This window comes from Aquarana catesbeiana, linkage group LG02, assembly GCF_042186555.1.
Source record: "Aquarana catesbeiana isolate 2022-GZ linkage group LG02, ASM4218655v1, whole genome shotgun sequence".
NCBI lineage: Eukaryota > Metazoa > Chordata > Amphibia > Anura > Ranidae > Aquarana > Aquarana catesbeiana.
In genome coordinates this window covers 96,100,155-96,124,191 of record NC_133325.1, presented here as the reverse complement: position 1 = coordinate 96,124,191, position 24,037 = coordinate 96,100,155, and the positions used below count along the sequence as shown (strand labels likewise).

General features: G+C 44.6%; 1 protein-coding gene across 3 annotated transcripts in view; it reads left to right on the top strand.

The window, feature by feature from the left end:
- The window catches only part of ATP7B (ATPase copper transporting beta), a 158,042-nt gene that overhangs the window by 87,228 nt on the left and 46,777 nt on the right, over positions 1-24,037 (top strand). For all 3 annotated transcript variants that reach the window (XM_073613247.1, XM_073613248.1, XM_073613246.1), the window contains 7 exons: positions 1,793-1,956; positions 3,045-3,206; positions 9,682-9,758; positions 11,635-11,806; positions 18,342-18,575; positions 21,392-21,483; positions 22,610-22,737. In XM_073613247.1, coding sequence (XP_073469348.1) covers positions 1,793-1,956; positions 3,045-3,206; positions 9,682-9,758; positions 11,635-11,806; positions 18,342-18,575; positions 21,392-21,483; positions 22,610-22,737 — 1,029 coding nt within the window. The remainder of the gene's footprint in view (positions 1-1,792; positions 1,957-3,044; positions 3,207-9,681; positions 9,759-11,634; positions 11,807-18,341; positions 18,576-21,391; positions 21,484-22,609; positions 22,738-24,037) is intronic.

Below are 24,037 nucleotides of genomic sequence, written 5' to 3'. Positions count from 1 at the left end.
TACGACACGACAGTCATACCACTATCATCTTACTTTGCTCTGCGACATGAGTCCTACATCGGTCCTACATTGGTCGGGGGGCTTATCGGAATCCGGGAGCCCCCTTTAATAAGGGGGCTCCCAGATCCCGGCCCCCCACCCTATGTGAGTGAGTATGGGGTACATTGTACCCCTACCCATTCACCTGGGGGAAAACAAGTGTCAATAAAAAACACACACTAGACAGGTTTTTAAAGTAATTTATTAGGCAGCTCTGGGTGTCTTCTTCCGACTTCGGGGGTCTCTTCCGACTTCTCCGCGCTCTCCGGTCTCTTCTCCGCGCTCTTCGGTTCTTCTCCCACTCTCCAGTATCTTCTGCCGGCCTCCTCCGCTATCTTCTGCTCTTTTGCCCGCTCTTTCGCTAGCAGTGGCCCGGTCTTCTCCGCCGTCTTCTTCCCTCTTCTCTTCTTCCGATGTTGACACAACGCTCTCTCCCGCTGTAATGCTGCATGCGCAACGACTTATATAGGCATGGGGCGTGGTCACGGGTGATGTCACCCTGTGACCCCGCCCCTTATGACGTCACCGCCCTGGGCATGATGGGGCGGTGCATTAAATGGATAGATGAGGGGCAGGTGGGCCTGGAGGCAGCCCAGTCCCCCTTAAAGGAACAGGAGCACACTTGACACCCAGCAAGAGCACAATGGCAGCAAAGGTGTTTGCAAATGCGTGCTAACTAAACCCCTGTTTTTAACGCAGACTGTTGGACAGGTTAATTTGGTCAGTTGGCAGACTGGTTGGTGAGTTGAGCTATGGAATGTTCTGTTTTTGACCCACCCCCCCATGTTGAGGGCATGCGGCCTGGTACGGTTCAGGATGGGGGGGGCTCGCTCGTCCCCACCCCTTTTTCTGACTGGCCGGGCTGCGTGCTCGGATAAGGGTCTGTTATGGATTTTGGGGGGACCCCCATGCCTTTTTTTGGCGTAAGGGGTTCACTTTAAAATCCATACCAGACCCAAGGGCTTGGTATGCTCTTGGAGGGGGAACCCATGCCCGTTTTTTATTTAAAATTTGGCGTGGAGTTCCCCCTCAAGATTATCAGAGCACAAGTCGCATGCCAAAGTCGGATCATGCAAGACGGCGATCTGACTTTGATCCGACTTCAATGATAGTCAATGGGCTGAAGTAGGATCAAAGTCGGACCAAATTAGTGCAGGGAGCATTTTCAAAGTCGGACCTACTTGTGTCGGACCAGTTGAGATGGCTCCCATAGGGAAACATTGATTTTCACACGTCATGCGACATAAGCTCCCAATGTCGCAGCGTTTGTTGTACCAGCGTGAACCTGGCCTACATCCATCCGACTTCAATGAACAGGATACTACTTTGATCCGACTTTGTGCTAGTACCACTTGTCCTTTAACCAATCAAAACAATCCCAGTGTGACATAAATTCCTTTTACTGCTGGTGTAATCACCATGTCGGATGTCACAAGTCGGATGGTTAGGACAAGGATCCTACTTTAAACCGACTTCAATGATATTCAATGGGCTGAAGTAGGACCAAAGTCGGACCAAAGTAGTGCAGGGAGCATTTTCAAAGTCGGACCGACTTGTGTCAGACCAGTTAAGAGGCTCTCATGGGGAACCATTGATTTTCACACGTCATGCGACATAAGCTCCCAATGTCGGAGCGTTTGTTGTACCAGTGTGAACCCATCCTGAAAGTCATGTTGATGTGCAATAGATATATACTAAAGCTAAAAGTATATGATTTAGAACATGTAATAACCAGTGAACTCTTATTCACCAGGTATTGTTTCTGTGCTGGTGGCACTAATTGCTGGTAAAGCAGAGGTCAGATACATAGAAGAATTGATTGAACCAAGCGAGATTGCACAATGCATTGAAAACCTGGGGTTTGGAGCAGTAGTATTGGAAGACTGCACTGCTACACATGGTAGTATTGAGCTAGTGGTAAGTCTAAAACTAAAATACCATTGCCGTTTCCAAGAAAACATCAGTCGCAAATCATAACATGCTGGGGTACAGGATTATAAAGAGAAAAAAAGAAATTAGTTATCAGTTGGGCATCAAGCATAAAAGGTTTGGTTTATGTCTCAGACTGTATCTTGGTGAGTGCAGGTTCTATGAGTAGTAATATATGAGTTCTGTTTACTTAAAATAACAACGAATGCCTAAAAAACATCAAATTTTTACAAAATATGCCTAAGCCTAGATTCCTTCTCACGTTATGCATTTACCTATTTAATAAATGTGCACAAAATGGTGAAGATACATAAACAAATATTAAACTGGCCTATTGGATAGGAGGTATAACATTTTTACTAATTAAAGCATAAAAATAAAATACTATTGCCATTGCAAAAATTGCTCACAAATCATAGCATTCCAGGTTACAAGATTATAAAGAGATAAAAGGGTGTGAGATTTAATTTGGGCTTTAAAGTGGAACATAACTGTATCTAAGAACTACAAACTGAAAACACTATTTAATTCATATTTAATATTCAAAGCAAACTCACTCATCTATCCATGCTTTATTTAATTGAGAAATCACTTTGAAAAAACACCCCCTAGCATTTCTAGCCATGGCCATCTTGAGTAAGAGCAGATGATTCATGTAGAGTTTACTTTCTGGAAACCATCTGCCCAGGCATGCCAGCAGGTGGTGGTGCTTAGCTGACAAAGAAAGAAAATACCCATGAAGGCTTTGGGTATGTATGACACCATCTGGCCTAGGCCAGGAACCAGGAAGCAACTTATGAAATGTAAAAAACAAAGTTTAGCAGAAGTATATATAATAGACCTGCCTATTGATTTACTAATGCTAGCAGCATAATAATTAAAAAATAGGTGATTAAGAGAGTTTAGTTTCAGTGTGTTAAAAACGCAGAGATGTGAACAATGCCTGAGGATACATGGTACTTTATATATATATTTTTTTACAATACTGTCCAAATACATTGCATTACAAGTGATGCAAATCAAATGTATACACATCTAGTTAAGAAGCTTAGTATTTTCCTTGTTTTTATCTCTAGATTACAGGTATGACCTGCGCATCATGTGTTCATAACATTGAATCCCGACTGATAAGAATGCCAGGTATTCTACAGGCCTCTGTAGCTCTGGCTACCTGTAAAGCACAAGTCAAGTTTGAGCCAGAAGTTGTTGGCCCAAGAGACATCATTCAAGTGATTGAGGTAAAATCGAATCAGTCAAAATAATTTGTAATAAACAACAAACTCAAGAGGGCGCTTCCATGTAGCGCGATTTATTAAAAAAAGCATAAAAGACAATAAAAATGCACTCACTAGATAAAAGTAGATCAAGGCTTGTCATAGACCCATATAGACCTCCATAGGAGGCTGCAGAGCTCTGCAGACATGTGGCTAGTTGAAGCAGAGTTCTTGATGGAAGTGCAGTTGTCAGGCTTCAGGCTGGGACATAAGTATCAGCAGCTTCCAGAAGTGGCAAGATGGCTGCGGCTCCAAACAGCACCTCTCTCGGCTGCGTGATAACAGGAGGTGGAGGGGACGTGACTACATGTTTCAGGGCAGACAGGAGGGCCCCTTTATCAAACCACTTCTGGAAGCTGCTAATGATTATGTCTCAGCCTGAAGCCTGACAGTTGCACTTCCATCAAGAGCTCTTTTTCAACTAACCACACGCCTCTGCAGCCTCACGGTGATTCTGTGGAGGTCTATATGGGTCTATGACAAGCCTTGATCTTCTTTTATCTAGTGAGTGCATTTTTATTGTATTGTATGCTTTTTTGTGCAAAGGGATGCTATTTTGTGCATAAGGATCTCAAGACCTAATTTAAGAGGGGGTGCATCCATTTCGGCTGGTGTTCCCTACTACCATTCTGGCCCTCTTATGTGCCCTGTTTAATGACGGTTGGGTTCCAGTCAGCGCAATAGCTTTTTGTTCTTTGGTAAAATAATTTATAATAGCTTGATATGAAATATTTCATATAATCATTCATATTTACTTCTTGCAACCAGCAGGCAACTAATTATTGGCTGCATATGCAGTTTTTCTGCAGTTTTTTTTTTTTTTACTGCTATGCCTAAAGGACCTGTGTAATTTAATTATTTCCTATTTGAAATCCATGACCTACCCTCCTGCTAGCTTTTACTGTATATGGACCTGTATAAAATGATTTAAGCAGATACGCTCAACAAGTGACAGGCAGTGCTCTACTGGGCTTGCATACAAAATTTGGGGTTCCTAGCACCAAGTGGCCCCCGAGATATGGGGCCCCAAAGTCGGTTCAGAAAATGTCATTCTCTGCTGCAGAAAAGTGCTTGACATTTTCCAAACAGATTTTGGGGCTCCGTATCTCGGGGCCACTTGGTGCTAGGAACCCCAGCTTTGGATATGTTGTAGTACTAGTTACACTGGGTTTGCACACCAAATTTGGGTTTCCTAGCACCAAGTGGCCCGAGATACAGGGCCCCAAAGTCGGACAACTGTGTCCACCTGCAGCAATGTCATTTCGGGACCCTTTGGGTCCAGAGACCCCAAATTTTGGCTGCAGCTAGGGGGCATCTAGGAACCCTTAACTACCGAGTTTGAAGTTCGGAGGACCTACGGCTGCAAATGGGCACAGTGAGGCATGCAAATGGGCACAGTGAGGCTGCAAATGGGCATTGTTGACCCTCTTTTCCACTTACAGTAGCTGTGCATTTCTCACCCTAGGCTTATACTCAAGTCAATAAGTTTTCCCAGTTTTTTGTGGTAAAATTAGGTGCCTCGGCTAATATTCGGGCCGACTTATACTCTAGTATATACGGTATTTTATTTTTTTAACATATTAAGTGTTGTTTGATGAAAAGCATCTAAAAAATCCCAAATACCACCTTGAATCTAATTTATGCATATGGAATGTGGTGCAGTAGGTGTATGGCGATTCACCCACACCTACTCCTTCTATACAAGACTAGGGCCTAGTTTCAATGCCTTTTAAAAAGTATTCATACCACTTGAAATTTTCCACATTTTGTCATGTAACAACCAAAAACGTAAATGTATTTTATTGGGATTTTATGTGATAGACCAACACAAAGTGGCACATAATTGAGAAGTGGAAAGAAAATGATAAATGGTTTTCAACATTTTCTACAAATAAATATGTGAAAAGTGTGGCGTACATTTGTATTCAGCACCATTGAGTCAATATTTTGTAGAACCACCTTTCGCTGCAATTACAGCTGCAAGTCTTTTTGGGGGATGTCTCTACCAGCTTTGCACATCTAGAGAGTGACATTTTTGCCCATTCTTCTTTGCAAAATAGCTCTGTTAGAGTGGATGGAGAGCGTCTGTGAACAGCAATTTTCAAGTCTTGCCTCAGATTTTCAATTGGATTTAGGTCTGGACTTTGACTGGGCCATTCTAACACATGAATATGCTTTGATATAAACCATTCAATTGTAGCTCTGGCTGTATGTTTAGTGTCATTCTTGTCCTGGAAAATTAACCTCCGCCCCAGTCTCAAGTCTTTGGCAGACTCTGATGCTGCGTACACACAAGCGGACTTGCCAACGGCTAAACTCCATAGGCATTTCTGACGGAAAGATTTTTTTACAATTATTTTATTTATTCAAGGAACACGGTCAAAGATATACATCTGAGCATTTACAGTTTGTTATCCTACAATACCTTACATGTTAACATTTATATAAGAGAACATTTTATTACATTACATTCAAAGGACATTATAACAGTTTGGTTAACTGAGACTTCTCCTTTTTTTTTTCCCCCTCTTAGTAAGTGCTTAAAGCAACATCTTGGTGCTGGGTGTACATAAGACAGTAACATTAATGGTGCTATTGTGTTGCCCCTTAGTGGGTCTCCGACCGGATCCACTGTATTTTAACTATTTTATATTAGAAAGATTGGGTCCCGTTAATACAGGTCCCTATAGCTGATAGAAAAGTAGAAGGACAGTAGGGAGTTAAACAGAGGAAAGAGAAAAGAAAAAAGAGAGAGAGAGAAGAAAAAAAAAAAAAGGAGTCTGAGAAGAGGGGTTGGGGGGGATAGGGAATGGAAGGGGGGGTGGGGATCTAGAGGACAACTCTGTGTGTGTCCACCAAACTCGGGGGTGGCCTACGTCAGAACTTCTGGATGCTCTGTAGCCAGTAGGGTCCTGACGGAAAGATTTAGAACATGTTCTATATCTGTGTCTGTCGGAAATGCCGATAGAAAAAGTCTGATGGGGCATACACGGTTGGAATGTGCTTCCATCTGACTTTTTCTGTCAGGAGGTCCGGCCGCGTGTACGCGGCATAATAGGTTTTTTTCTAAGATAGCCATGTATTTGACTCCACCCATCTTCACATCAACTCTTACCAGCTCCCCTGTCCTTGCTAAAGAAAAGCATCACCACAACATGATGCTGCCACCACCATGTTTCACGGTGGGGATGGTGTGTTCAGTAAGATGTGAATGTTAGTTTTCCGCCACACATAGCATTTTGCTTCTAGGTCAAAAAGTTAAATGTTGGTCTCATCTGACCAGAGCACCTTTTTCCACATGTTTGTTTTGTCCCCCACATGGCTTTTCACAAACTACAAACAGGACTTCTTATGGTTTTCTTTCAACAATGGCTTTCTTCTTGCCACTCTTCCATAAAAGCCAGATTTGTGGAGAGCACGACTAATAGTTGTCCTGTGGACAGATTCTCCCACCTGAGCTGTGGATCTCTGCAGCTCCTCCAGAGTTACCATGGGCCTCTTGGCTGCTTCTCTGATTATTGCTCACCTTGCCCGGCCTGTCAGTTTAGGTGGACGGCCATGTCTTGGTAAGTTTGCAGTTGTGCCATACTCCTTTCCATTTTCGGATGATGGATTGAACAGTGCTCTGTGAGATGTTCAAAGCTTGGGATATTTTTTTTTATAACCTAACTCTGCTTTAAACTTCTCCACAACTTTATCCCTGACCTGTCTGGTGTGTTCCTTGGCATCCATGATGCTGTTTGTTCACAAAGGTTTTCTAACAAACCTCTGAGGGCTTCACAGAACAGCTGTATTTATACTGAGATTAAATTACACACAGGTGGACTCTATTTACTAATTAGGTGACTTCTGAAGGCAATTGGTTCCACTAGATTTTAGTTAGGGGTATCAGAATAAAGGGGACTGAATAGAAAAGTGCATGCCACACTTTTAGGATATTTATTTGTAAAAAATGTAGAAAATAATTCATCATTTTCCTACCACTTCACAATTATGCGCCACTTTGTGTTGGTCTACCACATAAAATTCCAATAAAATACATTTACGTTTTTGGTTGTAACATGACAAAATGTGGAAAATTTTAAGGGGTATGAATACTTTTTAAAGGCACTGTTCATCCACCAATGCTTTGATTTTTATTGCAGACATCCCACATTAAGAAACTGGCATCTCACCTATTGGGCCTCTTTCACACGGGTGGCTGTTCTGGCGCTGTTAAAAGCATGTTTTGTTATTTTGAAATTCCAAGACTCCTGGCACAGTGATCACTTGCAGTTGTACATTGCGATTAGCTGCGTTTTCTTGCGGCTGCGTTGGAACATTCTTGCCAGTTCTGATGTGCTTCCTGTTTTTCTTTCCTTGTTGCTGCTGCTATTTGCAGGAGAAATAGTACACTGCGATTACCTGCAGTTATATGCAGATAGCTGCAATAAATCGGTCCTGGACGCAGTCAAATTTATTTTTTCTAACCGCGCCAAACCCCATGTAACTAAACCGTTGCTAAATGCAGTGTGTGAATGGGGCCATAGGAAAGCATTGTGTGAGTTTTAGCTGTGGTATGAATTATATCCGCCCGTGTGAAAGGGGCCTTAGTGCCCCTTCCCTCCAGAAAGCACTTGCTTACATGCATTGAAGCTCATTGCAGTGTTCTGTGTTAGACAGCCCTCTAAAAATTTCAATTTTTCTGCGGTACATGAAAAAAGAGTTCAGGCTAAAGGGCATTGTGTGTTGTGGTGCGTAGCAGTGGTTTTGTGGAGGTTCTATAGGGTGCCATTCACAATGAATGATACCAATGCACTAAATGTGTATTACCACATCATGGGTGGTGTGAATGAGCTTGTAAGGTTGTAGGATATCAGATTCCCCATGGATGGAGATCTTAGACTACACCCTCTCGGACAGGTTTAATAAATAGTGTCTTAGAGGTTAGAAGACTGGAAGTGCTTACATCTACACTTATACTGAAATACAGTTAATCATTTTCAGCAAACATGGGCCTTATGGCACCATTTTGCTACAGTTCCTCCAACACCCCTCTTGAAGTTGATGCTACACCCCCTCGCCTATCCTTCAGACAAAACCTTATATTTGGTACTGGTAATCATCACATTGAAAGAATAAATGACAAACCAGTTTTGATTTAATATGTTTAAGTTGTTGTGCTGCACTGGTAAGTCACAATTCTAAACATCACCAAGAAATAAAGCAGATTATATCATAAAATTAACATGTGATTTACATATCAGTTAACCTGTCTCATCTGGAAATGCATAGATTTTAGTATGATTGTGCCAGTAATTCGGGTAGTTAATCCATGTAGCAGTCTGGTCGATTTAGTATAGTACAACATCTTCCCAAAAATATTAAAAACTAGAAATTTTACAACAAAATGGGTCTTTTAAGGTATAAATAACATTAATAATAAAAAGATTTTTAAAAATTTCTATAGAATCCTAGAATCACAAAAACTAAAAGATAGAGTCATTCTGATGAACACGATATTTATAAGATTATGTGAATATGATACCTCCCCTATATGAGCCTCCATTCTCTCTCAGCTACCCAATATCAAAGGTCTATTTCGTTTATATACTATGGCACGATCTATTTGCCAAATCTTACAGTGGGGTAAGCATAACTCAATGCATTTCCCAGATTCAGAAGATCTATATAACCATAACATAGGTATACCTGTCGCAAATCTCACAAGAGATACATCAACAAACCAACCATGCAGCCCATCAAAGGTTTGTCTCCCATAAGTATCAGCAGGGGTACCCTATGGATACCACAGGATCCCTAGGATTCTTGTTACTGTCAGGATCGCCAGGAGAAAATAAGGAAAAAATCTTAAAGGAGAAGTATGCCCAAAGCTTTGTTTGGCCCACTTCTCCAATGGATCACATGAGTGCAGTTCATTCTGAACTCCTGTGACCCATTTTTAGCCGAGTGCAGACTAAAGTCCACTGTAGGTTGATGTCACTCAGCCGGTCCAGGTGCTGGATCAATCCCGACTTTAAAGTTAGGATCCACCCAGATGCCTGGACCAGCAGCTGGCTTAGCCTTTCAGCAAATTGCTGGGAGACTAAGCCAGCCGCATCCACCCCCTCCACGGCCCTGCGCTCCAATGAGCGCTGGAGGAGCAAAGCAGAGAATCGGTGACTGACAATCACAGCTCTCCGCTCAGAGCAGAGGGGAGAACTGAGCGATCAGCGATGTATGATCGCTCAGTTCTCAGTGCGGAAGCGGCAGGGGACAAAAGTAGCTTCAAATCAATGCTGCATACACTTAGGTGAATATTGTTTTTTTTTTTGGAAACCCCATGTAGGGGGTGTGATGCAGTCATCACATGTAGGGACTGGTAAGCTGTAGTATATAAAATGCTTGTTCTTGGATATAGAGATACTTTGTAATGGGAATTCCTTGACCTCTTTAACAGGGAATTGGATTTCGAGCATCTTTGTCCAAAAGAGATCCCAGAGCCCATAACCTGGACCATAAACAGGAAATAAAGCAGTAAGTATAAATGTACAGTGACCATTAGGTTGTGGCAGTCATGTGTAGTCATGTGTCTTGTTCAATATAGTGACCCAGTTCATTACCATCAAACCAGGTTTTGCGTTGAACCCTTGACTGTGTAAGGGCTTGCTTACACTTGCGGTTGGGTGGGGTGGGGGGTAAACACATGTGGCTGAGCCACGTTTTCAACACCCCCAACAACTCCCATTTATGTTGCAAAGACAGTGGTTGAGGGTGTACACCTGCAGTGGCCATGGTCCTTTCTCTCCTGGCTGCAGCAGGAATTATACGTCTTCTTGCATTTGGTGGGCACTACTGCATGCTGAACCCATCCTGGTGAAGGGAGCCACACTCCGGCAAACCCCACTCCCCCGCAACCCTGTGCAATGCACGTGGCTGCAGTGCAGTAGTGTGGTATTTAAAGGGTTTAAACGGGCAGTGAGGAGGCGACATAACACTGCCATCTATACCTCAGGTTGATAGCCACTGCTTAAATTAATATTAAAGTCTTCTTCCAAAATAACAAACATGTCATACTTACCTCCTCTTATGCAGTGGTTTTGCACAGAGCAGCCCCGATTCTCCTCTTCTCGGGTCCCTCACAGGCACTCTTGGCCCCTCCCTCCTGCCGAGTGGCCCCACAGCCAGCAGCTTGCTATAGGGACACCCAAACCAAACTTCTGCTCTGTGTGTCGATTCAGACACGGAGCTGTGGCTTGGCCCCGCCCCCTCTCTCTCCTCATTGGCTCACTGACTTTGACAGCAGCAAGAGCCAATGGCACCGGCTGCTGTCTCAGCCAATGAGGGAAAGTCCCTGGACAGCCGAGGCTCTCATACACTGGATCAAGACGGGCTCAGGTAAGTGTTAGGGGGGCTAAGGGGGGGCTGCACCACACAGAAGGTTTTTTACCTTAATGCATAGAATGCATTAAGATAAAAACACCTCCTGCCTTTAAAACTACTTTAAAGCTGTTCTTCTTCTTCTGTTTTTATTTAGACAAAAGATTGATTGAAAGAAGCTAAAAGAGTCCTCCATCCACACCTGTTTTTCAATGTGTCCCTTCAGCAGAAATCGATCAAACGATTGACTGTCATTGAACGGGGACTGCCACACAGGGATCTGAATTTGGCTAGTTTCTGCTGAACCGGTCGAATTTAGATCAATGTATGGCCAGCTTTTGACTTTCCCTGTTTTATTATTGAGGTTGATACCAGTGGCGTCGCTGGGGGGTGGCATTTGGGGCTGTAGACTCGAACCAGGGGCCCATAGCCCCAAGTCCCCAAGGGGAGGGGAGGCTCTCTGGGGACCCTGATGTAAGTGGGGGGCTCACTGTGGACCCTGATTTAAGGGGGAGGCTCTCTGGGGACCCTGATGTAAGGGGGGGCTCTATGGGGATATATATATACACACACACACGTATATTATATACATGTCTTTGTCCGCCCAAGCGTATGACTTTCTTTACTACGCTGCTATGGGCTGTAGCCCCATATCTTTTGTAGACCTAGCAACGCCCCTGGTTGATACATTTAAATAATGATTCTAACCTACAATACAAATTAATTTGAAAAAACTATTTTCATTTGATGTTTTTTTTTTTTTGATTGTGCCTTACCCCCAAAGTTGCATTAACATCAGGGTGTTTGCCATGTGCATAGCCAGGGGCATTGGTGGGGCTGTGGTGTGTATAGTTTTACGGAGTGCAGATGAATGCAGCCACCAAAATCAGTGGTATTAGCTAAACTTGTTTTTTTTATATTTATGCCTAATTTGATTTGTTTAATATTTTATTAGGATTTAGAACACAAAGCGAGGTTATAAAGAAGCTTTAAAGGTGTCTTGGATTATAAATTAACTTCTCTTTTATTACAGGTGGAGAAGCTCCTTTTTATGCAGCCTTTTTTTTGGTATCCCCGTCATTGGTATTATGATTTACATGTTATTTACCCACAAAAGAGAAAAGCCATCAGCACTGGATACAAACATTATCCCTGGGCTATCCATCATGAACCTCATCTTCTTTATTCTTTGTTCTCTGGTCCAGGTAGGTGTTGGGATGTACAGTGTTTTCTCGAACAAGTTGCTTTCTTTAGTTTTTAAAGCGATTCTACATGTATTTTTTTAAAAATAAAATAACAAACATGTTATACTTACCTGCTCTGTGCAATAGTTTTGCACAGAACAGCCCCTATTCTCTTCTTCTTGGGTCCCAAGTTGGTGCTCCTGGCTCCTCTCCCCAAGTGCCCCCATAGCGATATGCTTGTTATGGGGCACTTGTGCGTGCTCACTTCCGAGCTGGGCTGTTTTTGTCTACTCACACAGACAGCAGGACTCAGCCCCATCCCCTGCTCCCTCAGCCTGTGATTGACAGCTGCAGGAGCCAATGACTCCCACTGCTGTCTCTTAGCCAATGAGATGGGAGAGAGCAGACGACAGAGCCTTGGCTCTCTTGCACATTGCTGGATCGTAATCGGGCTGAAAGGGTGGTTGAATCTTCTGCCTTTAGAAGCACTTTAATTTCAGAATTTAAAAAAAAAAAAATCAAACACATGTATTATTTTAAATATTAAATATTGACTATGAACATGTCAGCCAGCAGTTGATGCTCCAGGTGCCTTTTCACCAGTGTTCTCTATGCTTTATTTAAAGGATAAGTCCACCTTTCATAACATGTTACACCCATATTCAGGGTGTAACATGTAACATGTCATGAATGCACCGGCCCCCCTGATCCCCACTGGGACAGCAGACCGGTGATCTTCTCCTCGTGTTTGCTGCCACAATTCAAAAAACATGCGGGGCTCCGCCCACCCAACCGCATCACTCATTCACAGTCCTCTATAAATGGAAAACTACAAGGTCTGGCCAGTGGCGTCACTAGGGTTGGTGTCACCTGGTGCGGTATAACATGGCGTCACCCCCCCCACCGCCCCAATGTGAAAGGGGCCTAACCGAGGGCTCCAACATGATGAGCGACGTCATCGCAGCTCTGCCCCCACACTTTTCATTATCTGATCCACTGTGTGGTGATCTCTGGTTTGGGTCTGTCCCCGGGGACAGCAGATAATAGCATCATTGGCATTGATGATTTGATTTGCATTTTGGAACTGACCTGCTGACACGGCGTGTTGCTTGCTGGACCGGATCGGATGACCACAGGGAAGAAGCTGTAATCTGCTGACAAGGCGTGTTGCTTGCTGGATGGATCTGATGTGGGTGTGGGTCACTGTCTGACTACGCCTGTGCTGTGGTCTGTAGACACCCCCCCCCCTTATCAGACCAGCTTAGGGCGGCTCCGCTCAGTACCTGGTGACTGTGGACACAGCACCCCCCCCATGAGACCAGCTCAGTCAGGGTGGGTGGGTGTGTCACTCAGCTACTGTGCCTATATCTAATATAATATATCTGTGTCCAGCAGCACCCCCCCCCATCATCATCATCAGACCAGCTCAGGGTGGGGGTGGCTCAGTCAGCTAATATAATATAGTGAGTGTTGTCTGTCTGATAAGGGGGGGGGGGTGCTGCTGGACACAGATATATCATATTAGATATTAATAGGCACAGCAGCTGAGTGAGCTGGTGGGGGGGGGGGGGCGTCTGGACCAGCTATATTACACTATATATATATATATATATATATATATATATATAAAACTATAGCTTGCACCCCCCCCCTTCCTTATCATACTTGCACACAGCACAGGTCAGCCAGGGCGCCAGACAGTGAGAGTCCTCCCACACCACCTCGTCTTTGGTGGCGTGTCGGTACCATGGCAACCACCCTACCCCCCTCGGAGTCGGCCTCACCTCACCCCTTGAGCTCGGGCCAGTGGAGGATACCAGGACACAACAACCCCCTCTACACACCCCCCTCCTGTTATGAATCTGGCAGCAGCTGGCTGGGGTCTGGAGAGAAGAGCGGAGAGCGGAGGGCAGCGCGCCGCCCGGGCGGAGATAGTGTGTGTGTAAGACACAGACAGTCAGTGACGTAATCTCTCACTCTGCAGTGCAGTGTGAGAGAGATGAGATGTGACAGGCTCAGGCTGGCTCAGTAGGAGGAGGAAGAAGGAGGACACGCAGCACGCTCACACTCACAGTGACATACCAAGCGCCGCCACGGCACTGGAGGTGTGTGTTTCAACCAGGCTGCGGAGTATGGGGTTATGATCGGGACGGGTCAGCTGATTAAAAAAAAAAAAAATACCAGTGCTTTCCACACCGTCGAGAGGGTGTCACCCCTCTAGCGGGTGTCACCCGGTGCGGGCCGCACCCCCCGCACCCCCCTAGCAACGCCTCTGGGTCTGGCAGCCTTTGTGGCTGTCGGCTTGTAGTCTTCAATGAACTACCACAAGGCTGTGAGCGCTGTGGTAGTTCATTGAGCCTTCTTTTCAGAATGAGGTACGAGGATGCTGATACACTGACAAATCTGCAGGAGACCTGCATGGCATCAGCAGTGGTTTACAGCAGGGGTTGGCAACCTATGGCCCGCAGTCCGCACCTGGCCCGCCGGCGCTAAATGTCCGGACTGTCAGTGCACGTCCCCCCCGCTGCCCTCTGTGGCTCGCCTGGGCTCTCCCGTCCCACCAGGAGGCCCAAGCGACCAGCCGGCATATTAGCCCGCTGGCCCGAGACCTGAACTAAGCGGGAATCGGCTTTGATTGGGTGTCGGATCTAGTAACCCGGAAGTGATGTCATGACATCACTTTCGGTTTACTAAAGACTTAAAGGCACCAAATTTAAAACAAATGACAGTATTCAAAACAGCCAAACTTGGCGTTTTGAATGCTTTTAAGTGCAAAGGAGGGATTTTGGGTCTTATAAACCCCAGATCCCTCCATAAAAAGTACTTAAAAAGTCACTGCCTATTACTGTCACAAGGAATGTTTATATTCATTCTGACAGCAATAAAAGTGATCAGATTTTTTTTTTCAAAGGGACAGTGTAAAAATAAAAAACTAATAAGAAAAATGAATACGATATTTTTTTTTAAAGCGCCCAATCCCTTCATGCTTACACAGCTGGGGGGGGGGGTAATGTAAAGTGTTCCAGAAGTACAAGGGCCTCCAGAGGTGCAGGGGGCTGTGTAATGTAAAGGGGGCCAGAGGTGCAGGGGGCTGTATAATGTAAAAGGGGGCCAGAGGTGCGGGGGAACTGTGTAATGTAAAGGGGGCCAGAGGTGTGGGGGCAGTGTAATGTTATCTTCATTTATTAGTGGGTCAATGCGACCCTCCATGCATTCACATACATTGAATCCGGCCTGTAAGTGGAAAAAGGTTGCTTTCCCCTGCTTTATATAGGCTCTTACATCAAAAAAAGATAGATGCACCTTTTTTTTTACCTGCAAAAAATGTGCATTTATTTATTTGTTTATTTTTTAAAAGTGAACTTCACCTTCAAAACAAACCTGTTGTGAGAGTGAGGAATGCTTCTATTGCTGATCTACTTCTAAAAATTGTATATTTACCTGTTTAAAAAAAATGCTATACTTATGCTAATACTGTAGCTAAAGTGCTTGGAATTTCTGATCCAGAACAAGTTCAGAAAATTCAGGAAAGTTTTAAGAAAAAATCATTTTTTTTCTATTTGTTGCTGGATGTTGGAGGTGTTTCAATGATCCATGTTGCACTTCCTGTTTTGATCCGCCTTCTGGTAAGGAGACTAGATGTAAACACTGTGGTGTGGTGTGTTGCAATCTCACACTGAAGCTGGTGTGGGGATTTCATCTCTTCCTTTCAACATACATTTTGGACTGTATATATGTATGATTTTTAGCGCTGCATATGGATCTTTTATGCTATTTTTATTTTGTAATCAACAAAATTTATGCTGGCTGCTAATTCACTTGTATTTGATTGTAAATCTTTTTTGAGCGTGGATATTCCCATTCATTTTATTACTGTTACATTGTTGTTTTTTGCGTGTCCTATTAAAGGAAATCTCCCCAATATGACACATATGGCAGAAAAAAGACAGGGGTTGTAACTATTAGCAGGAGTACTTGTACTCGTGCAAATGCTCCCGATGCCTAATCCGATACTTGGACACTCAGGGACGATCAGTGCGGCAGCGGGAGACGTTATAATCACTAATCTCCCTGTGTGGCTTTCATTAAAGCAGCTGACAGCTCCTTCTCCTCTCCCCTCCGCGGCTTTAATGAAAGCCACACAGGGAGATCAGTGATTATAACTTCCCCCGCCGCCACACTGATCGTTCCTGAGTGTCCCCTGTATCCTTCTCTGGCTCCCCTCTGGGTCCTCCTCTGTGCTCCTCCAGTCCCCCCCCCTCCTCCTCCGTTCCCCCTCTGTGTGCTCCTCCAGTCCCCCCCCCTCACCGTCCTCCTCCGTTCCCCCTCTGTGTGCTCCTCCAGTCCCCCCCCCTCACCGTCCTCCTCCGTTCCCCCTCTGTGTGCTCCTCCAGTCCCCCCCCCCGTCCTCCTCCGTTCCCCCTCTGTGTGCTCCTCCAGTCCCCCCCCATCCTCCTCCGTTCCCCCTCTGTGTGCTCCTCCAGTCCCCCCCCATCCTCCTCCGTTCCCCCTCTGCGTGCTCCTCCAGTCCCCCCCCTCCTCCTCCATTCCCCCTCTGTGTGCTCCTCAAGTCCCCCCCCTCCCCATCCTCCTCCGTTCCCCCTCTGTGTGCTCCTCCAGTCCCCCCCCCGTCCTCCTCCGTTCCCCCTCTGTGTGCTCCTCAAGTCCCCCCCCTTCCCGTCCTCCTCCGTTCCCCCTCTGTGTGCTCCTCCAGTCCCCCCCCCGTCCTCCTCCGTTCCCCCTCTGTGTGCTCCTCCAGTCCCCCCCCCGTCCTCCTCCGTTCCCCCTCTGTGTGCTCCTCCAGTCCCCCCCCCCGTCCTCCTCCGTTCACCCTCTGTGTGCTCCTCCAGTCCCCCCCCTCCTCCTCCGTTCCCCCTCCGTGTGCTCCTCCAGTTCCCCCCCTCCTCGTTCCCCCTCCGTGTGCTTCTCCAGTTCCCCCCTCCCCTGTACCCCCTCTGTTTGCTCCTCCAGTCCCCCCCTCCCCCATCCTCCACCGTTCCCCCTCCGTGTGCTCCTCCAGTTTCCCCCCCTCCCCGTCCTCCACCGTTCCCCCTCTGTGTGCTTCTCCAGTTCCCCCCCTCCCCCATCCTCCACCGTCCCCCCTCCGTGTGCTCCTCCAGTCCCCCCCTCCCTCCGTCCTCCACCGTTCCCCCTCTGTGTGCTCCTCCAGTTCCCCCCCTCCCCTGTCCTCCACCGTTCCCCCTCCGTGTGCCCCCCTGTCCCAGTGATCACTGACTCTGTCCATTCATAACAGAGCATCGTAAACTGTGTTTACGATGCTTCAGTTTATGAATAGAGAGGAGCCTCTGTCTCCTGTTCATTCATCTTCAGTGCAGCTGAGGCTGCTGAGAAAGGGACTGGGGAATCTGTGTCCTCAGTCCCTTTCCATGTCTCAAAGGGGAGATGTCAGGGGTCTCTTTAGACCCCTGACATCTCCCCAAAGCCCCCCTACCCCCCAAAAGGGTTGAATAAAAAAAAAAACACACAAAAAAGAAACATTGTAATAAATAAATATTTTAAAGTAACATAAAAAAAAACACTGACACTGACTGTCCACTCCCCCCCCCCCCAAAAAAAAGAAAACATTTTAAAAAATAAAATAATAAATTGTAAAAAATGATAAAAAAAGAAAAATTGAAATTGTAAAAATTCAGTGCCCATCAGTGCTGCATATTTGTGCCACTGTCACATGACATTAAAAAAAAGTATCGATAATCTGTATCGGCGAGTACTTGAAAAAAAGTATCAGTACTTGTACTCTGTCTTGAAAAAGTGGTATCGGGACAACCCTAGTTATAACCCTCCCTTAGGCCCCTTTCACACTGGAGCGGTTTGCAGGCGTTATTGCGCTAAAAATACCGCCTGAATACCGCCCCTAAACAGCCTCCGCTGTTTGTTCAGTGTGAAAGGCCGAGGGCTTTCACACTGAAACGGTGCGCAGGCAGGGCGGTGAAAAAAGTCCTGCAAACCGCTTTTTTTGGAGTGGTGAAGGAGCGGTGTATTCACCGCTCCTTCACCGCTCCTGCCCATTGAAATCAATGGGACAGCGCGGCTATACCGCGGTAATACCGCGGCTATAGCCGCGCTGTACGAGCGGATTTAACCCTTTTTCGGCCGCCAGCGGGGGTTAAAACCGAACCGCTAGCGGCCGAATACCGCTGCAAGAACGACGGTACAGCAGCGCTAAAAATAGCGCTGTTGTACCGCCGACGCCCCCACCGCCCCAGTGTGAAAGGGGCCTTAGTTTATCCAAAATGAAAATGAAAAAAGTTTTACCTTTTTTAATTCTGTATTAACGCTGTTCATTATGTGCTTTGGGGTTTTATTACACAAATAAAACCTTAACCCTACAATACTGTCCAAGATTTTTTTTACTATATGACTGGATAATGATGATGAATGATGATATGGATGGATGGAGGAGGATGATGATGATGTGGGACTCTAGACCTCAAAATCAAGTAACAGACTAACCACAAGATGTTGTTCTATAAATGTTATATGACAATAATGTATTCGCATGGTGGTTGTAATGATGTTCCTCTCTGATTCACAGTGCCTTGGAGGATGGTATTTCTATGTGCAGGCCTACAAGTCTCTAAAGCACAAGACAACCAACATGGATGTTCTGATAGTCCTAGCGACCACCATTGCGTACATTTATTCGCTGGTTATCCTGATTGTAGCCATAGTAGAGAAGTCTGATCAGAGCCCAGAGACCTTCTTCGATACACCCCCCATGCTGTTCATGTTTATTGCTCTGGGGAGATGGCTTGAGCACATAGCCAAGGTAATTGCATTAGATTGGTCCCAGTGGGGCTTACCAGGAAATCTCTATCCTGACTTATCCCTGGAAATTGTTAAGCATTACTGTGTGTTATACACGTCCAGAACTGTTTGTTATACACGTCCAGAACTGTGTGTTATACACGTCCAGAACTGTGTGTTATACACGTCCAGAACTGTGTGTTATACATGTCCAGAACTGTGTGTTATACACGTCCAGAACTGTGTGTTATACACGTCCAGAACTGTGTGTTATACACGTCCAGAACTGTGTGTTATACACGTCCAGAACTGTGTGTTATACACGTCCAGAACTGTGTGTTATACACGTCCAGAACTGTGTGCTATACACATCCAGAACTGTGTGTTATACACGTCCAGAACTGTGTTATACACGTCCAGAACTGTGTGTTATACACGTCCAGAACTGTGTGCTATACACATCCAGAACTGTGTGTTATACACGTCCAGAACTGTGTGCTATACACGTCCAGAACTGTGTGTTATACACATCCAGAACTGTGTGTTATACACGTCCAGAACTGTGTGTTATACACGTCCAGAACTGTGTGTTATACACGTCCAGAACTGTGTGTTATACACGTCCAGAACTGTGTTATACACGTCCAGAACTGTGTTATACACGTCCAGAACTGTGTGTTATACACGTCCAGAACTGTGTTATACACGTCCAGAACTGTGTGTTATACACGTCCAGAACTGTGTTATACACGTCCAGAACTGTGTGTTATACACGTCCAGAACTGTGTGTTATACACGTCCAGAACTGTGTGCTATACACATCCAGAACTGTGTGTTATACACGTCCAGAACTGTGTGTTATACACGTCCAGAACTGTGTGTTATACGCGTCCAGAACTGTTTGTTATACACGTCCAGAACAAGGAGGCACAATGGGTATTGGGCGCACATCAGTGGGCAGGGAAATGATCTGCCAATTAAAATGTACAGTAAATCCTGTAAATCCAGCTGTATTTATTCACCTGTTACTTACACGCTATAATCCTTCTGTGTAAATGGATATGTGTTTACTGCTTGGTATTTTCTTATAGATTGCTCAAAAGTACATCTTTGCCTTGTTGATTGTTTCACCGCATTTTAGATATTTAGTCCCAGCTAAAATCTCAAAGCAAAACTTAAAGCGATATTAAACTCAAAACCAAAAATGTAATATTTTGCAGCTTACCAATCATTTTAAAATGTTTTCTGTGGTGGCTGCATTCGTTTTCTTTTTTTTAGGCCTTTTCCTTCCCCCTACATTTTCACCTGGTGAACTGCTCAGTAACACTCCTTTTGTATTAGAGTGCCCGCACTCTGGATGAAGGAGCACAAGGGGCATAGCAGATAGCAGCATTGGGGTAGGGGAACGTTAGATGCACTAAAAAATTGAAGCCAAACTCCAGCTAAGCAGTTACAGCAACAGTTGTTTTTCTTTTGGGATAAAGGTTTTACATAAATGAATAAAAGCTTATCATTGTAAGCACCCCTGTCAGTGTTAAATGGTTTGTCTCATCCCTGTAGTTGATACATCTGGAAGAGAGCTTGTTCTTTTGAAAAGCAGATTTACTGGGTGGATCATCAGGTGAAAATATAGGGGAAGATAGCCTAAAACAGAAAACTAAGGCAGCAGCCACATCTATGAATTGGTAAGCTGCAATATAATAAATGTTTGCTTTTGGGTTTAATACTTCTTTATGCCCCTTTTCACACTGGCGTGTCCGCCAGCAGATCCGCCTGCTCATCAAGGTAATCTCTCCGCCGATCCCCGCTGAGCAGGCAGATGGCAGGTCCGTGTCCGCTCTGCTGATGCAGTGTGTGCACGGACACAACCCGTTGGTTTCTATGGGTTGTCAGATGGAAACAGGACCGCCTGTCCGTTTCCATCTGACTGCGATCACATCTGATCTGCCAGACGGATGGGGAACGATCCCTATCTATCTGTTTTTAGCTGACGGGATTTGATTGACCGCAACAGGAGCCACTAGCTGCCGCTGCTTCATCCATGTCCCGTGAGGAAAGGGAGAGAGCACACATCTGCTGCACTCAGGCACAAAGCTGGATCGAGATTGGGCTCAAGTACATATTTGGGGGGAAGTTTATTTATTTATTTATTTTTTACTTCAATGCAGTAAAAAACCTTTACTACCACTTTAATAGTGTAATAGGGCGTACACAAGGTCGGACTTTGTTCGGACATTCCGACAACAAAATCCTAGGATTTTTTCCGACGGATGTTGGCTCAAACTTGTTTTGTCTACACACGGTCGCACAAAGTTGTCGGAAAATCCGATCGTTCTAAACGCGGTGACGTAAAACACGTATGTTGGGACTATAAACGGGGCAGTGGCCAATAGCTTTCATCTCTCTATTTATTCTGAGCATGCGTGGCACTTTGTCCGTCGGATTTGTGTACACACGATCGGAATTTCCGACAACGGATTTTGTTGTCGGAAAATTTTATCTCCTGCTCTCCAACTTTGTGTGTCGGAAAATCCGATGGAAAATGTCCGATGGAGCCCACACACGGTCGGAATTTCCGACAACACGCTCCGATCGGACATTTTCCATCGGAAAATCCGACCGTGTGTACGGGCCATAAAAGCAGAACATAGTGAGGCACCTGCTTTGTCAGAGCTCAAAACCTGAAAATGATGTGTATACGGATTTAGGGACCTCCAGGGCTGGTGGCTCAGTGCCGTAGGTTATGTTACCTATTTCTGGCAGTCACAGGTGATATGTTCACTTTAATTGCAATTATAGTGTGTATGCTGAAAAAATTGTAATCATATATATTTCTAGGGTAAAACATCGGAGGCTCTAGCTAAGCTGATATCTCTGCAAGCTACAGAGGCGACTGTTGTCACACTTGGACCAAATTTCTCAGTTGTAAGGTAAGGCAATTTGCTCTATTACTGTACATCTCACTATGCCTGTAGTTTGATGGGGGCAATACGTTCTTAAAAGTGGAACTTTAGACAAAAATTAAGAAAAGAATATTCATAATTCTTTGCTTAAAGTAGTATGAAACCTTTTAGCATTTTGTAACACTGAGCACAATAAAAAAATATTCCATGTAATTTGTTTGTTAAAATTCTTACCCCTGCACTTCCACTTTACAACTTTCAGTGCTCCTGTCTCCTGCTCTTTCAGTGCTGTTTCCCTGAACTTCTGGTCTTCACAGGAAAGGGTTAATAGTAGACAGTGCAATCTGGATTCAGTCTGTTAGCTTGGAGAAGGAGAGAGCGGAGAGTCTTGCCATTCAAGGCTATGAGGCTGTGTGTTTCTGTTGATCTACAGATTCTACACAGTGTAGAGAGACATGTGAGACACAAGGGTGACTCCATAGGATGGTGCAAAGAGAAAGGAGCCACCCTGAAATAGGAAACCTATGGCAGGAGTCGTGGCACCAGTTTAAACTGGAACATAGGAAAGGATTAAAAGATTAAAAAAAAGAAGCTGCATACTCAATAAGTGATACAATCAGCTGATGAGGGTTTATTTATCACTTTATTAGGCAGAAAGAGAATAGTTCTGCCCTGAAGAAGCTTTTTTAATATACTCTACCTTTAGGGCTGGTTCACACCACAAAAACACACTCCAGACCTGTTCCGGATGCGTTTCTTCATGTGCGTTTTTACTACCTTCTGGTTCGTTTTTGATGCGTTTCTGGATGCATTCCAGATGCTTTTTTTACCTGTTTTTTTTTTCACTGTACTGTGGTCCAGTGCATTTTCGATGCGTTTTTGATGCATTCCAGTACAGCCCAGTGCAGGAAAAATGCAGTATGTTCTACTTTTTTTCTGGAACTGGAAAGCACTGGAACTGACCGCGCTGGTGTGAACTATGCCATTGAAAACCATATAACCTACTTTTCATGAGTTTTTGATGCAGAAAAAAAATGCACTGGACTGCTTGTGGTGTGAACTGGTTCTTAATGTACTGATAATATTAACACACAATCCGTAAGTCTGATGAAAGATTTTCTTGCTTATGCTGCCTCTTTCTATGGCGTTACAGGGAGGAGCAGATGGCTGCAGAGTTGGTACAGAGAGGAGATGTGGTGAAGGTTGTGCCTGGTGGAAAGTTTCCAGTTGATGGCAAAGTCATTGATGGGACTTCTATGGCAGATGAATCTCTTATCACAGGTAATTATCCTATCAACTGCAGTTAAAGGAGAAATAGAACCATATTGCTTGTTTTTGGAGAATATCATAAGCAAAATAGGTGAGAATAATCTACATCCCACTTCTACCTCTGTGAGAAAAGCAGTCATTGTAGATGAAGAAATCATTTTGTCTGTAAAATGTATGTTTCTACTTTTGTTCTTATTTGACTGTTCCTAAAATAATTGTATTTGTTAAAAAGAAAGTTTTCCTGTTGCCATTAGGGCAACTATAGATGACTTGGATCTTCTATCTATGCAAACCTTTCTTTATAATCGCCCAATAACAAACCACTCACTTTTTACTGGGCACACTAAGTACTTTAAAAGCCAAGTCAGGAATAATAAAGAAAAATGAAAAACTGTAATTTTTATGTGATCTCCATGTTTTCACTAGTTTGATCTTCCATGTTTCTGCTATTAATGTGACTCTCTAGCTAAATTGTAAATAAAAGCTCTCCACGTAAGAAGAATAAACAGATCGTTACTGCTGCCACACACACCAACCAAGACTGCTCTAATGCAGAGAAATTCCTTTTTTTAGCTCTCGTTCACATTAACTGTGGCTTTGAAACTGCGCGACTTCATCTGAAATCGCACAATTTCAAAGCCGTATGTCAGTGCGACTTGCAAGACATCTGTGCAGCTTCATGCACACATGTCTAGGCAAGCTGCTCCCGAAATCGCCAAAAGTAGTCCAGGAACTAAGTTTTCAAATTGATGCGGCACAGCAAAGTTGGCGTCCCACTGATTTGAACAGTACAATTGCCAGCAATAGGGTGCGACTTGTCATGTGATTTGACCTGTCAAATCGCATGACACGTCGCTCCAATGTTGAACGGGGGCTTAGAAACCATCACTCCTGGGAGTGTTGATCTCCTGGTCCCATGCTGCACTCCCCTATATCACTGCTGTGTCCTATACTGACATAGGGGTCAGCGGAAGGAATCACTCAGGGCAGCACAGAACGAAGAGACTGAATGTTTTTCTGCCAGGGTGGTTTGATTTCTCCATTGAATTTTGGTGAAGCCGGTGGTGTCAGTAGGGATCACCCATGGCTTGATTTTTGGTCAATTCACAGGAATGGGTTGAAATAAAAAATAACATAAAATATGAAGTTTAAATATGAAAAATTCTCAATTTTAATCAATTGAAGTGGTATGCTCAGATTGTACTCCATAGAGTTGTATTGCGCCTGTTGGGCAGCTCGGACATACAGAACATTCAGTATCAATCTGATGACCTCTCACTGAATATATTGTAAGATTATTATTTCAGGCTTC